The sequence below is a fragment of the Pteropus alecto genome, unplaced genomic scaffold (assembly GCF_000325575.1).
Source record: "Pteropus alecto unplaced genomic scaffold, ASM32557v1 scaffold101, whole genome shotgun sequence".
NCBI lineage: Eukaryota > Metazoa > Chordata > Mammalia > Chiroptera > Pteropodidae > Pteropus > Pteropus alecto.
This window is the reverse complement of record NW_006432945.1, coordinates 5,925,258-5,937,716: the sequence shown is the minus strand read 5'-3', so window position 1 is coordinate 5,937,716 and position 12,459 is coordinate 5,925,258. Positions and strand designations below refer to the sequence as shown.

Here is a 12,459-nt window from a genome sequence, read left to right as displayed (position 1 = left end):
ATTGAAATTACCAAGAAGATGTCAAGAGCCAGGAGTACAACATAAGCCAATGACCCAGGTATCAATGATTTGCCCAATCAAGTATAATCTCTTTCTCAGTGAACTTCCCTTTTAATTTTGTACCTCCTTAGTAACTCTTTTCTTATTCTTTGCCTTTTGTGTACTTGATTTTTTCCCTTCTTCGAGATTAGGTAATAAGAGTTTGTTATCTTTTATGGCACGAAGTACATGGTTTCCAGTAGAGTGTGGCAACGAATAAGAGATTTTAAATAGTGTTTCTAGGAAGCCTCTGTATGACTGAGAACCATTTCATTAAAGGCTATTCTAGTTTGGAATAGGTAGAATACAAGACAATGATATATTTTAAGTATAGCATTTTAGGGAAATCATACATCATATGACAAAGACATTAGAAACAGTCAAAATTTATTTTAGAAGAAAGTTTTCAATTTTTAAATAGTATAAAAATACATAGACAAATATCAACATCGATATTTTACATAAGTTAATTTAAATACACATTTTTCTGAGGCACTAAAACATTCACATACACATTCCAAATTCCTAGACAGGTTGATGTTAATAACAAATCAGTTTTTAAATCAGTGATGTTAACAGTTTTATTTATTCAAGCATTTCTAATGGTGACTATTTCTTTTTTAACCATAAACCTTTTAGACATAAAATCTTAAAGAAAAATTTCCCTGAGTTATTTCTCTTTAGTGAAATTTCATTTTCTCCCTTTGCCTAATAGACATGCTTTTAATTATTTACACAAATACTAATGTCCATAATCAGTGCTCGATTTTAAAATATTAAAATCTATAGTGCTTTGCACAGAATGTCTCCTCAATACGTTATGGCTGAATTAGTTAATGAAGCATCCACAGGTTCTTAAAAAAGTATATAAAAGGTCAGTCTCAGGGCACATCCAGACTAATGAGACACAATATTCTCTGTGGGCTGGTGTATAGGTAAACCTTACAGACAAAAATTCCAACCTTATAAAACTCAGTGTATCGGAGTTGGGTTCCTGAAAATTTATTCACACATCTTCATCCACTAATTTCTCATGATTCAGGGAGGTAATCTGTCGAACTCAAAAATAGTTCAGAGAGGTAATCCCAAAGAAGATATAGTGATTCTGACAATAATGCAAATAAAATAAAATAAAATAATAAAATAAAATTTAAAAAAAATCAGTAATTACAGGCTTTAACTCAATTTTTAACAATAGTGTCCTAACAAAATATAAATAACAATCCTCAATAAATTAACTAATGTACAGTACCAGAAAGTGTCTGATGACAATGAGATGTGGAAAAGAAGAAGCATTATATTCCTGGGAATTATTCAGGAATTATTTGCTTTTTTTAAAGGAGATAGGACATTCATTAGAATAGAAATATAACTTTCTTTCCATCAGGAGCCCCACAGCTCTTTCTAAGGTATTGGCCTCTTTGTAGGCTTCTTTGGTTACGCAAATTTAAAATTAATTACAAAGTTCTCTGCCTTTCACTTAAAATACGAGGATGCCTTTTGTCAAGGCCTTTTTCAAGGGCTTTCATTTTCTTTTATTTCTTTTAAGAGGAGCTAACTAGTAGTCCTGAGCTGAGGTTTTCCTGAAAACTTGCAAAAGTTCAGGTAAGAAAATATAAACAGAGTCCAAAGAAAGATGAACTCAGATCTTAAACCAGGAAAACAAAATAGAAGAAGTAAACTGATCAGATGAGTTTCTGTTAGCGAAATGGCTAAAAGAATAAAATAAAGGAACAGTGTGCAGGTAGTTGGTTCTAGTGTATCATGAGAGATACACTGTTAAGTATCGATAGTGTAGAAAGAAACTTGCAGCATTCTGCCATCTTGTAACAGCATTTCAATATTCAAACTGCTTCGGTTCTTATTATAACAATCTAAATTGAAATTCAAGTAAAAAGATGTCAAATTCATTTCCCATCGGTCTATAAAAAAAGCAAGGCAATGTTTTTCCCTTTTACTTGAAGAAAAGACATCTTTAAATTAGCGACATGAAAATCTTCACAAGTATAACCCTTTCTCCTTAACAGATATTAAGTCACATCAGGAGTTTAATATAAATATTAAATAATTAAAAGGAATCATTTATATAAATAAATAAATATGATCAGTAGGCTTCTACAGTTCAGTTGAACGTCCTTTTAGTAGTACTGTAGGATTGATATCATCTAGTCCAGAATGGGAAGGGCTTGCACGAATGGTGACTGCTTTGGTGGGCGGTGGATCTTGAACACTGAACGAAGTCGAAGGACAGCCTTTCACATTATTGCAGATGAGAGACTGAATTGAGGCGGTGTTGATGATTTTAAAACCTACTTCTCCACCAAAAGTGCTAGGCTTCCAGTAGTGAGGAGAACATATAGCATTACCCATAAGTCCTTTCAAGGAGAAAGGTGCTCCAAGTTCCACCATGGTCTCACCAAAGATGGCATCTGGACGAGGCTTTTCAACCAGAAGGGCAGGATACAGCTCCATGGCATCAATGTCACCATAAAGTGCTTCTAACTCCGCAGCCATTTCCTTCTCTCCTGTGGAGGTGATAAAGAGAGATATAACCGATGTGAAACTTTACAAAATAAAAAACAAATACTGCTACCCCTTTGCTCAATTTGCTTCCACCTTCTCTGTTGTTTCCATTTGACCCTCTGAATCTGTTAAGAAGTTTAGAAACTGTTTCTCACCTGTAAGTTCTTCAAATGATTCATAGGGCTTCATCAGAAAGCGTTTGCGGTACTCATTGAGAGCCTGGTATTTCATCTGTCTGCTCTGGTCGATGGAAGCCTTTGCTACATATTGTATTGCAGCTGGAAAATTCCTACCACCAGCAACCTGTGGAAAATGAATTACATTATAAAACACAATTTGGGGGAATATTTACAATTTTTTTTTAAAAGTATTCCTTGGATACAAAGTAGGTAAAACTGATGCTCCCAGCTGAGGCCTAAACTATTTAAGTTTGGAATTTATTTCTGTAATCTGTAAGATTATAGAAAGTTTTTGAAATGATTTCTATTTAAGGCATGATTATATATTGCCATTTGATAACTAAAAGCTCTGACTTTTCAAAAAATGTTAGGCCTCTTGTTTTAAGAAAAGAATTTCACTAGCAAAATAATCACTTTTTTAGTAAATTTAACAAAAATAATTTCTGTAGCAGAAATTCTAGTTATGACTAGTCCTTTGTTGTGTTGTTTGTCAATGATAATGCTTACCCTGCCAGCAATTTGCCTACTGAATGATTCAACAAACTGGGTAAGCCCATGTTCCAGTAATATGGAGTTGTTGTAGATAAACTGTCGATAGTCGTACTCTTGGTCTTCGATCTGAAAGGTGTCAGGCAAAAGGGGATGCCAGTGGTAGAGTGTGTTAAACTCAGCAGCAATACGGTTTTGGTACTGGAATTGTTGATTGAAAAGGAGCTCTGGGTCAAACCTCAGTTTGAAGTGATATCCACTCAAGTGTTGTACGTAGTCTTCAATCACGATCTTAATAGTTTCTCCTATTTGCACAAAATAAAGAATTTGGAACATTAATTCTTTCTGATCCCTTACTTTCAGGCAACCGAAACGCAATTTTGTTGTGCTATTTCTTCACTTCTGCTTTTTTCTTTTTACTATTGAAACAAAAAGTAGTTATATTACAGTCATGCTCAAGGATTGAGTTAATATGGAGCCTGTGATTTTACATTCACTGCATTCCCCCAGAATTACTTAAAGCATAGCAAAGGTAATAAACTACTTTTTTTTTTTTAAATGAGGAAGAGGGTTTTATTGAAATGATTTTCTCGTCTTCCTTACCTATCAGTATCAGCCTGCTTGTCTGGAACAAACGCTCGTCATCCCATTCTGGATGCTCCTGTTTAAGCACATCACACACTCTGTTATGCTCTCGCAGCCAAATTGTGGCGTACATCATCAGACCAGGCACCAGACCAAACACTTCCTGCCCCACAGCAAACCGCAGGTGTTCAGGGACGTGAGGGGGATAGATCATCTCCACCTGAGTATCTTTGACTGTGGGAGGATACATCTCTCCATCAATTATCTAAAAAAAATAAACATTCATTAAAAAGTTAAGAAATGAATTAGAGATTTTAAAATACAGGGTAAGTGGTGAGTCATAACTAATTCTTAATATTCAAATGGCACAAACCTGATATTTCAGTTTTCCATCCTTGAAAAGGCGCAGTTTATGCTGTCTATCCAAAGTTTCACCATAAATATGATTTAAATCCACCTAGAAGATTATGGAAAAATTTTATTGTATTGCTGCTGAAGTTGTTCTTGTATAAAGTATCTATGAAATAATTTATTTAGCTTGCTTCGATTAAAAATTTTTAATAAAACACTTTTTTTTCATAGCCATAACATAAAATACTAAATTAATAGTTCTCTCTTACCCCATGACCCAGTCCTTTGGTGAAAGCTGGTCCTCGCTTATGATCTGTCTTGAAAAATTGATGGGTGAAGTGCTGGGCAAAGAATGCAAACATCAAATTTGTGCCCTGGGGATCAGGGACAAACTTTCTTCTTAGGAGAAATTTTTCCACAATCACTTCTGAAGCAGGAAGCTCTTTCTTCCCTGAAAAAAAAAAATGAGAATGCTAAGAATCCATCTATATATTCAAGGAAGCAGAGAGCGACTGTCAATTTACCAGGGCATTCCCCATTTACAGGAGAAATACAACTGTGACCAGGATCAAAAATGAAAGTTCTAAGATATGGGGAAACAATGTTGTATGGAATAATTTTATCTATTTTGTTTATCTATTTTGTTTAACTAGTATGGATTCAGTTTTAATGAAAGAATTTGAAAACATTAAGACATTATGCCAAAATGCTCATTTACTTTCATGGAATAATTTACACAGATTCACATTTTCAAAAAGGGGGGAAAAAAAACTATACTTTTATTACAAAATAAATGATAGTTTAAGGTCAAATTTTCTAAGTAGCAATCCAACCCCCACTGCAATATAGCTGTCTTCTCTCACTCACCTTTCACACCCATGGGAGTTGGGCAGTCGTGAGCCACAGGGGGAAGAACTCTGGTATAATAGGAGAGATTAGAAAAGGCTTCCCAGCTTTTGTAGCCATAGTGTGCATTGTAAGTTGGAGGGCTGTCAACCAAATGTGATCTGGCTGAAATTTTCAAGGAAAAGAAATTGTTTTATTTGTTCCCATATGCAAGACAAATCAATTGTTCATTTTATCATAAAATGTGCGAAGTAGCACCAGAGATTGAATTTAATTCCAACAAAAATACCCTTATTTTAAAATAATTACACTTTAAAGTCTAACTGCCACTTGTACTTAAAAAAGAACGATTCATTAAAATATATCTCTGATAAAGTATGTATGCTTTACACAAGACATGATGGTCTAGTCATCTTGATTTTTCGAAGAACCACCCAAGAAGCTTAGAAGAGGTATGTAGGATTGTAAATAGAATTCTGACTGTGAGGCAAGACTTTATATACTGGATGGGACTGAAATGTCAATATTTGGGGCCATTAAGGTAGAAGGTACACTAAAAAGGTAAGGTACATTTAAAGTCATTCTGACAAGTTTGGAAGTCTGTTTTTGGATTAGGTTTAGTAATCTGTAGTATCAGAAGGCATTATTTTTCTTTGAGGAAGCTGAAAACCTTAGAAAGAGACAATACTTACATGTCAGCACATATTTCATAATTGCATTTCTCAAGAAGGGAATATTATTAACGATGTTCCAGACACCCTTGAAGTGGGTAAGTATGTAGTGCACTGTGTTTGGAGTGGGTTTCAGGTATAATTTTATTCTCGTCAGAAATTCAGCTGCAATAAGAGAAAAAAAAAGGAATGACAAGTTAATGGGGCCCATATTAAGATACAAATCTGTAAAATGATAACTGTATATATCCCCCCTTCCAAATGAGGACACCCAAGGGCAAACTTACGTGTTGAACAGTTTTCACCGTAGAATCCTGTTCGGGTACAGTCACACTTGTACTGGTCAAATCCAACACTCATACATACACCTTTGTTTTGACATGGGTTGGAACAGCAAGGATTTGCTATAATGAAAGTAAGGTCAGTAAATAAATCATTCTTCAGTGTCTTAATCTTGACTTAAACTTTTGTTTTACTTATTACGGGTCAACTTTACAATAATAAATTCAAGAAATATACAGATAGTCATGGGAAAACAATTTTTTTTAAACCTGCCTCACAGAATGATTATAATGTAGAAATACCAATTTCCTATTCTAAATGAGGGTAGCAGAATATTCATTCTTGGAAATCATGTTGCTAAGCTCTTTGGACACTTTTTCAGTGTCCAAATTAGCATTTTAAAGAAGTTCGAATAAGTAGCGCTCTCAAAATTAAAATGGATAGATCTAGTACATTAATCAAAATTGAGGGAAAATTGCAGAGTTAAAACTGCTTACTTTTAAAATACCGTGCTTATGTTAAAATAATGTGGTTTTGGGGGGCAAGAAAGCACTAACTAGGGTATTTAAAACAATTACTCCCAGTCAATAACAGGAGATACACACACACAAACTTTTCACATATATTGATCAGATCCTGTCTTCTTATAATGACAATCTCCAAATTAGTATCACTATCGCTAATTAGCAGAGGAGAAAAGTGTGACCCAGACCGATTAAAGTAACTGGCCCGTAACTGATGATCGGAGCTGGTGGCAAAGCTGGGATATCCACCCGTTCTTTTGGATCCAAGTGGTCCAAGCTCTCTACAAAGTCTACAGCCTCCCTATTCGGAGAGTATTCGGAGCAAGGGGGGGCCCCGGGAAGTCAGAGCAGAAAGAGCCCGCAGCGCGGGGCGAGCGGGACCAGGTACCCACCTGCACCGCTGAGCGCCAGGGCGGCGCAGAGCACCAGGGCGCGGGCCAGCATCTCGGCGGCGGGCGGGCGGCGGCGGCGGCGCGGTGTGCGGACTCGCTGCAGTGAGGCTGGAGGAGGTGCTGGGCGGAGTTCCTGGGCGGACTCCTGACGCTTGCTGCAAGTCCTTTAACAACTGGAAGCTAACGGAGAGAACCTTCCTTTTATGTGTGAAAACGAAGCCCACGTGATGCCGTGACGGTTTCTTTCCGCCTTTCCTTAACCCCTCACCCCCACCCGCAAGCCCGACTCCCGCCCCTCGCTAAATAATTGCGTAAGAGCGGCCGGGGGCTGGAAGTTTTACCCACGCAGATGAGAGAATCAGAAACCCAGGAAGCTGCTCTCGGCTTCCCCGAGGTGGGTGCAAAAAGCGCATTCCCTACTCCGATCTCCCTTCCCCCACCTCGTGCAGCTCCTCTGCCCCTGGAGCCCGGGGTTGCGCCAGATTCCTTTCCTTCCTGCCCATCTTCGTCCCAGCTTTTCCTAGAGACGGTTTTCTAGGCCGATCCCCCTGGGGCGGACAGGGCGGCGGCGGCAGCGGGGCGCTGTGCTCCGTCTACGGGAATCGAGTGCCCGCGGTTGCGGAGCGCACGTAGGGAATCCCCTAGAGCGCCGCCGCCGCCGCCGTGTCTGGTCCCTAGGTCTTTGGAAAGCCTTGAAGAAGTCACGACTTTCTCGTAAGAAATACTGTTCTCCACACCACCAGCGCCCCTTTGCTTCCTGGAGAGGAAGGCGGTAAATTTCTCTCCACGATACTGCTCCTAGGCAGTTATCCTGTAGTCAGTTTGGGCTGGAGCTATCCCCACTATAACATTTCCTCTCCTCTGATGAACAAGGAAAGCAGACGTGCCCAAGATGTGCAGGGATGCTAAACATCTGCTTTAATGTATTTTTTCTTTGCTGTATAGTTTCCACCATTGTAGTCGCCTGTCCTAAACAGAAGCTACAAATAAGAGGAAGATTTTTAAAGTTTGCTTTCTTTGTCTTTCTGCCCTGATGATGATGTGTGACCGTAGATCAAAGTACAACATTGCATTTAGGGCTAATTTTCCAAGACGATGAGGTGTGACCGTAGATCAAAGTACAACATTGCATTTAGGGCTAATTTTCTATTCTTATTTTGGGACACAGTTTGATGAGGAATTGGATGGAATGGATGTAAAGGAAGAATGATTTTAATTTCCCCGTCCGTTGCTTTTGTTTAGTATCTATTGCTTGGTGGTGGCCGCAGCAAAGTGGAGAATAAAAAGTTTAATGAAGCCATCCATACATTCTTAGCATTGATGGAAAAGAACAGCATAAAACTTGAAATAAAACTACACCAGGTACCGCAATTTGTAAAAGTCTTCAAGAAGAAAAGCGACTCACGTTTTTATTTCGCCGTTTTGCTTAATGTACATATTATGTGATTCTACATGAGACACAAATGACTAAAATTCCATTTCATCCCGGAAGCTTTTCCTCTAGTCATATTTAATCATTCCATTTTTGACACTCCCACTTACTGTACTGAGTCTTATGTGAAATAAGAGCATAGATTTTAAAAAATTTTAATCCAATTTTTTTGTTTCATTTTAAACGAGTAGGTTGTATCTACTCAAATTTTAAATTGATTTTTGGGACTACTAATTCAAGCTTGGTGAGATGCCATGTAAGAATCCATTTTCCGACTCTGATAGTGTACTAAAATTTTACATTGTAATCCTGAGTTCATTTTGAAGTTGAGTATCATCATCCTCCTCCTCATCAGATCTTATTCGTATACCTACTATGTATGAAGTGTATTCTGTTGTTTGCCAAGACTGAATTCAAAAGCGAAGACAAAAGAGGGCATGGAGAATAATCACATTTTAGACTACTTGGATCTTAAAGAAATTCCAATCTGTTTCATAGTGGAAATTCAATAAAAAACATCTGTTCTGCTTGGTTTGACTTGTAAATTCTGTAGCCTGCTAGAGTGGAGAGAGTTCTATGTACTTACGGAGTTAGAAAAAATTTAAGGAGAAAATGACACTTTGAGTCATCTAGAAGGGAAGTCCAGTTTAGAAAGGAAGCCCAAGTATGGGCATGAGGAAGAGCTATTGTGACAGGACTTATTAAATAATTTTGACAAATCCGAGACAATAAAATAGAATGATAGTACATTTTGAGATGCTGGTCATTGGGGGTAGATATTAAATGTCTCAAAGCAAATCAAAATGGCTAAACCTGTTTATTTGGAAAAGTATTATGATTATTATGTCATGATGTATCACCATAAATAATTTTTGATTATGTAAAATTTATAACTCGCTTTTGTATATCTTTAGTGTGCTGTGTGTATTTTAGGTAAATGTGTGCATGTGCTGTATAAAATTTATTAGTCTCTGAAATTTGTCGGTAAATTGACTGTTTGAAAGGAAAACAAGAAAACATATTAAAAACATTCGAGTATTCTGTTGAGTTTTTACTGCCCCTTTTTGCTGCTTGAATTTTTATCAACTTTTTTTTCCCTCTATGATGTGTGAAGATCATTAGGTATATTTTATGTTTGAGGTTAAAATGTTTTTAAAAAGCCACATGTGAAGTGTTCATTTTAGATTTAACTTACATGAATATACTGAAAAGAAATGACATGTTTATTATTGGAAGTGATAAGCCATTCATATGAGTTAAAAGAAAATGAACAATACTCTTAATACCCAAAATTCCAAATGAGCTAACATTTTTAAGAGAGACTTGTTTTTTTTTAGTACTTTGAGCAGGGTTCTACCACTCAGACATTGAAGGATGCTCATAACCACTTACTCAGGCAAAGAATCTCACTCCATTTCCCTCCCTTCTACTTTGATTGATTTAGTGATTCACTCAGAGAGAGTGCAGATTGCCTCTGGTCATTTGTATTCATGGCATACTGGCTAGAAAAGGAAGCTTTGCCATATTGCATCAGGTTTATTCTTAAGAGATATTTTTAGCAAGGTCATGCCACAGAGTGTGTCTGTTCCTTGAAAGGAAGAAATGCTACTTTTAAAAGACCTCTTTTTTAGTCTTTAGTAAATCCTTTTTTAATTAAAATGTTAAAAAAAAAAAATCCTTGTCAAATAAAGCCATGAAAAAATAACGAATAATATCCATTTCTAAGTCTTATAAAACATTAATCTTCTTTTTTTCAAAGAACTCAATTCCCTGATTGATTTTTCTTTTTCTTTATTTTTTATAGTAGTATATATCATAACTACTCAGATAAATTTGTTCAAAATTATAATAAACTATAGACTTTGGATGAACAATATGTCAATGTAGGTTCACTAATTTTAACAAACGTACCTCTGTGGTGGGGGATGTTAATAGTAGGCGAGTGTGTGGGGGGTAATTCAAGGAATTCTCTGTACTTTTGGCTTGATTTTGCTATGACCTGAAACTGCTCTCAGAAAAATAAAGTTTTTTTTAATTAGGAAAAAACCTTTAAAACCTCAGCCTTTAAATAAGGACTTGATTTTAGCTGTCCTCTTTTTTACTTGTTCACATATTAATTCTAGTCCCCTTACAGTTTCACTTCATTTGTAGTGATGTAAGAAAACAACAATTATCACATGAGCCATAAGACTTTTGCTGAAGACAATGCATATTTGTTTGCCTGCTATTCACAATCATTGGTAAAAATCTTAAAGGTTGAATGCTGCAGGCCGAATAATGTCAGATACTCATTTCTTAACTAATTTCTCACTCTACCCTAGGGACAGTGATTCCCTTGCAAACATCTAAAGCATTTATTTTTCCTCTCGTATTCAGAAATAGCATTAGACCCTTTTCTCACTCTTGAAACGACTCTCTTGTCTTAGAGGTTTGCATTTTTTCCATTTGCTTCAACAAGAGCTTCGAGGGTTCTTGACTCTAAAGCTGCATGTCTATCCTGTAATCCAATTTTCAAATCCTTTTCCAGCCACCCCCTGGATCTTTTCATATGACCATACTAGAAACCAAACTTATCCTTAATAAAAAGTTATTTTTTTATTAATAGTCTCCATAGGAGTTAATAGGCTCACAATCCACTCAGATTTATTATCTATGGGCATCTCATGTGCTTCATATTGTATTTACGTATTTTGTTTACTATCTGTCTCCCACACCAAATATATAAATTCCATGAAGAGAGGGGTTTTGTATGCCTTTTTCACGATTATATTCAAAGTGCCTAAAATAGCACTACTAGTGATCAATAAATATTTATTAAATAAGTGAGCAGATATATCTTCTGTGACATCAACTTTAAAAATTGGATGACCTTTATTTCATCTTGTAGTCACTTCCTAAAATTTATATTTCCAAATCAAAGCTATATACATTTGTAAAGCTCTTTTTTAAGTTCAATGATGATGGCAGACCCTGATGGAGTCACCTAGCTATGATGCCTAGAGCTGCTGTGGCCATCTTGTACAAGTCAACATATTGATGATATGAGAAAGGAATGTTAAGAAAATCCTGGACCCTTGATGGCATTATGGAGATGGAATCTTGAGTGATTTCCTCTAGAGATTTGCCTACCTATAGATTTCTAGTTAAATGAGTTCCAACAGCTACACATGAAGCAGTTAGGCTGAGCATATGTCAATTTTAATATTCCTAGTTTTTAAATGTAGACTCTTAAAAGTGATGTTAGCCATCACATTCCACCTGTCAAGTCTAATGGCTTTTCATTGCTCTTGAAATGATACCTAAACCCTTTACGATGGCCTACAAGTTCCTACCCACCTCTGCAATATTTTCTCACACAATAAGAAATCCAGTCACACTGAGCTTTGTGTGTCTTAATCACATCTAATTTTTTGTTGCCCAAAGGCCTTTTCACTTGCTGTTATCTTTACCCAGAATGGTTTTCCTCTACATGGCTGGATATTTTTTTTTTTTATTCTCAGCTATCGGCTTAAATATTATATCCCCTAGTTACTCTCTCCATCATATATTCCTTTTACTTCCTCCATTGTGCTTTTTACAATCTAATTTTTAAAATTTATTTACTACCTGCTTATTGTCTCCCTTCCTCTCTCAAAAATACCCATCACGAGACTATGATCCTTGTTTCTTCAGTTCACTGCTCTATCTCTAACACCTAGTACAATACCTAGTATATATACCTAAATCATGGTCTGTGCTCAAAATATTAAACAAATGAATATGTGATGATCAAGATAAAAGTTATATAAAAAATGTTGACTAGAGAAAATTATTTAAAATCCTTAGGTATTTTTAAAAATGCTCACAATAAAATTAAAAGGAGAATCACACCAAGACAATTTATTTGGTAAATAATTACAATATTTATTAAATAAAGATCCCTTGCAAATGAAAAAAATCAAACGTACCAATAGGTAAATAGGCAAAGGCCACGATCAACTAATTCAATAAAGAATTGCTTAGTAATTTGAGGAAAAAAATAATTTGCACTAAGAAACAATAAATCAGAGATAATTTTTCTCGAAATATTAATGATTTAATAATAAATACTACTAATAGTGTTCATGTGTTCAGTCATCACTATATACTAAGAACTATTAAATTTTT

General features: G+C 36.0%; 1 protein-coding gene and 1 long non-coding RNA gene across 2 annotated transcripts; one reads left to right on the top strand and one right to left on the bottom strand.

Moving 5' to 3' along the window:
* Positions 1 to 409: 409 nt before the first annotated feature.
* PTGS2 (prostaglandin-endoperoxide synthase 2) lies at positions 410 to 6,933 on the bottom strand. The gene is made up of 10 exons (XM_006907729.3): positions 6,882 to 6,933; positions 5,971 to 6,087; positions 5,705 to 5,848; positions 5,034 to 5,177; positions 4,436 to 4,617; positions 4,189 to 4,272; positions 3,834 to 4,080; positions 3,249 to 3,535; positions 2,718 to 2,865; positions 410 to 2,564 (listed from the first exon to the last, which is right to left on the bottom strand). Exons 1-10 carry the CDS (start codon positions 6,931 to 6,933, stop codon positions 2,155 to 2,157), a joined length of 1,815 nt encoding a protein of 604 aa, XP_006907791.1. The 3' UTR covers positions 410 to 2,154.
* Positions 6,934 to 6,950: 17 nt separating this feature from the next.
* LOC112476442 lies at positions 6,951 to 9,351 on the top strand. The gene is made up of 2 exons (XR_003045098.1): positions 6,951 to 7,275; positions 8,124 to 9,351. It is a non-coding gene; the product is annotated as an uncharacterized LOC112476442 (long non-coding RNA).
* The last annotated feature ends 3,108 nt before the right edge of the window (positions 9,352 to 12,459 follow it).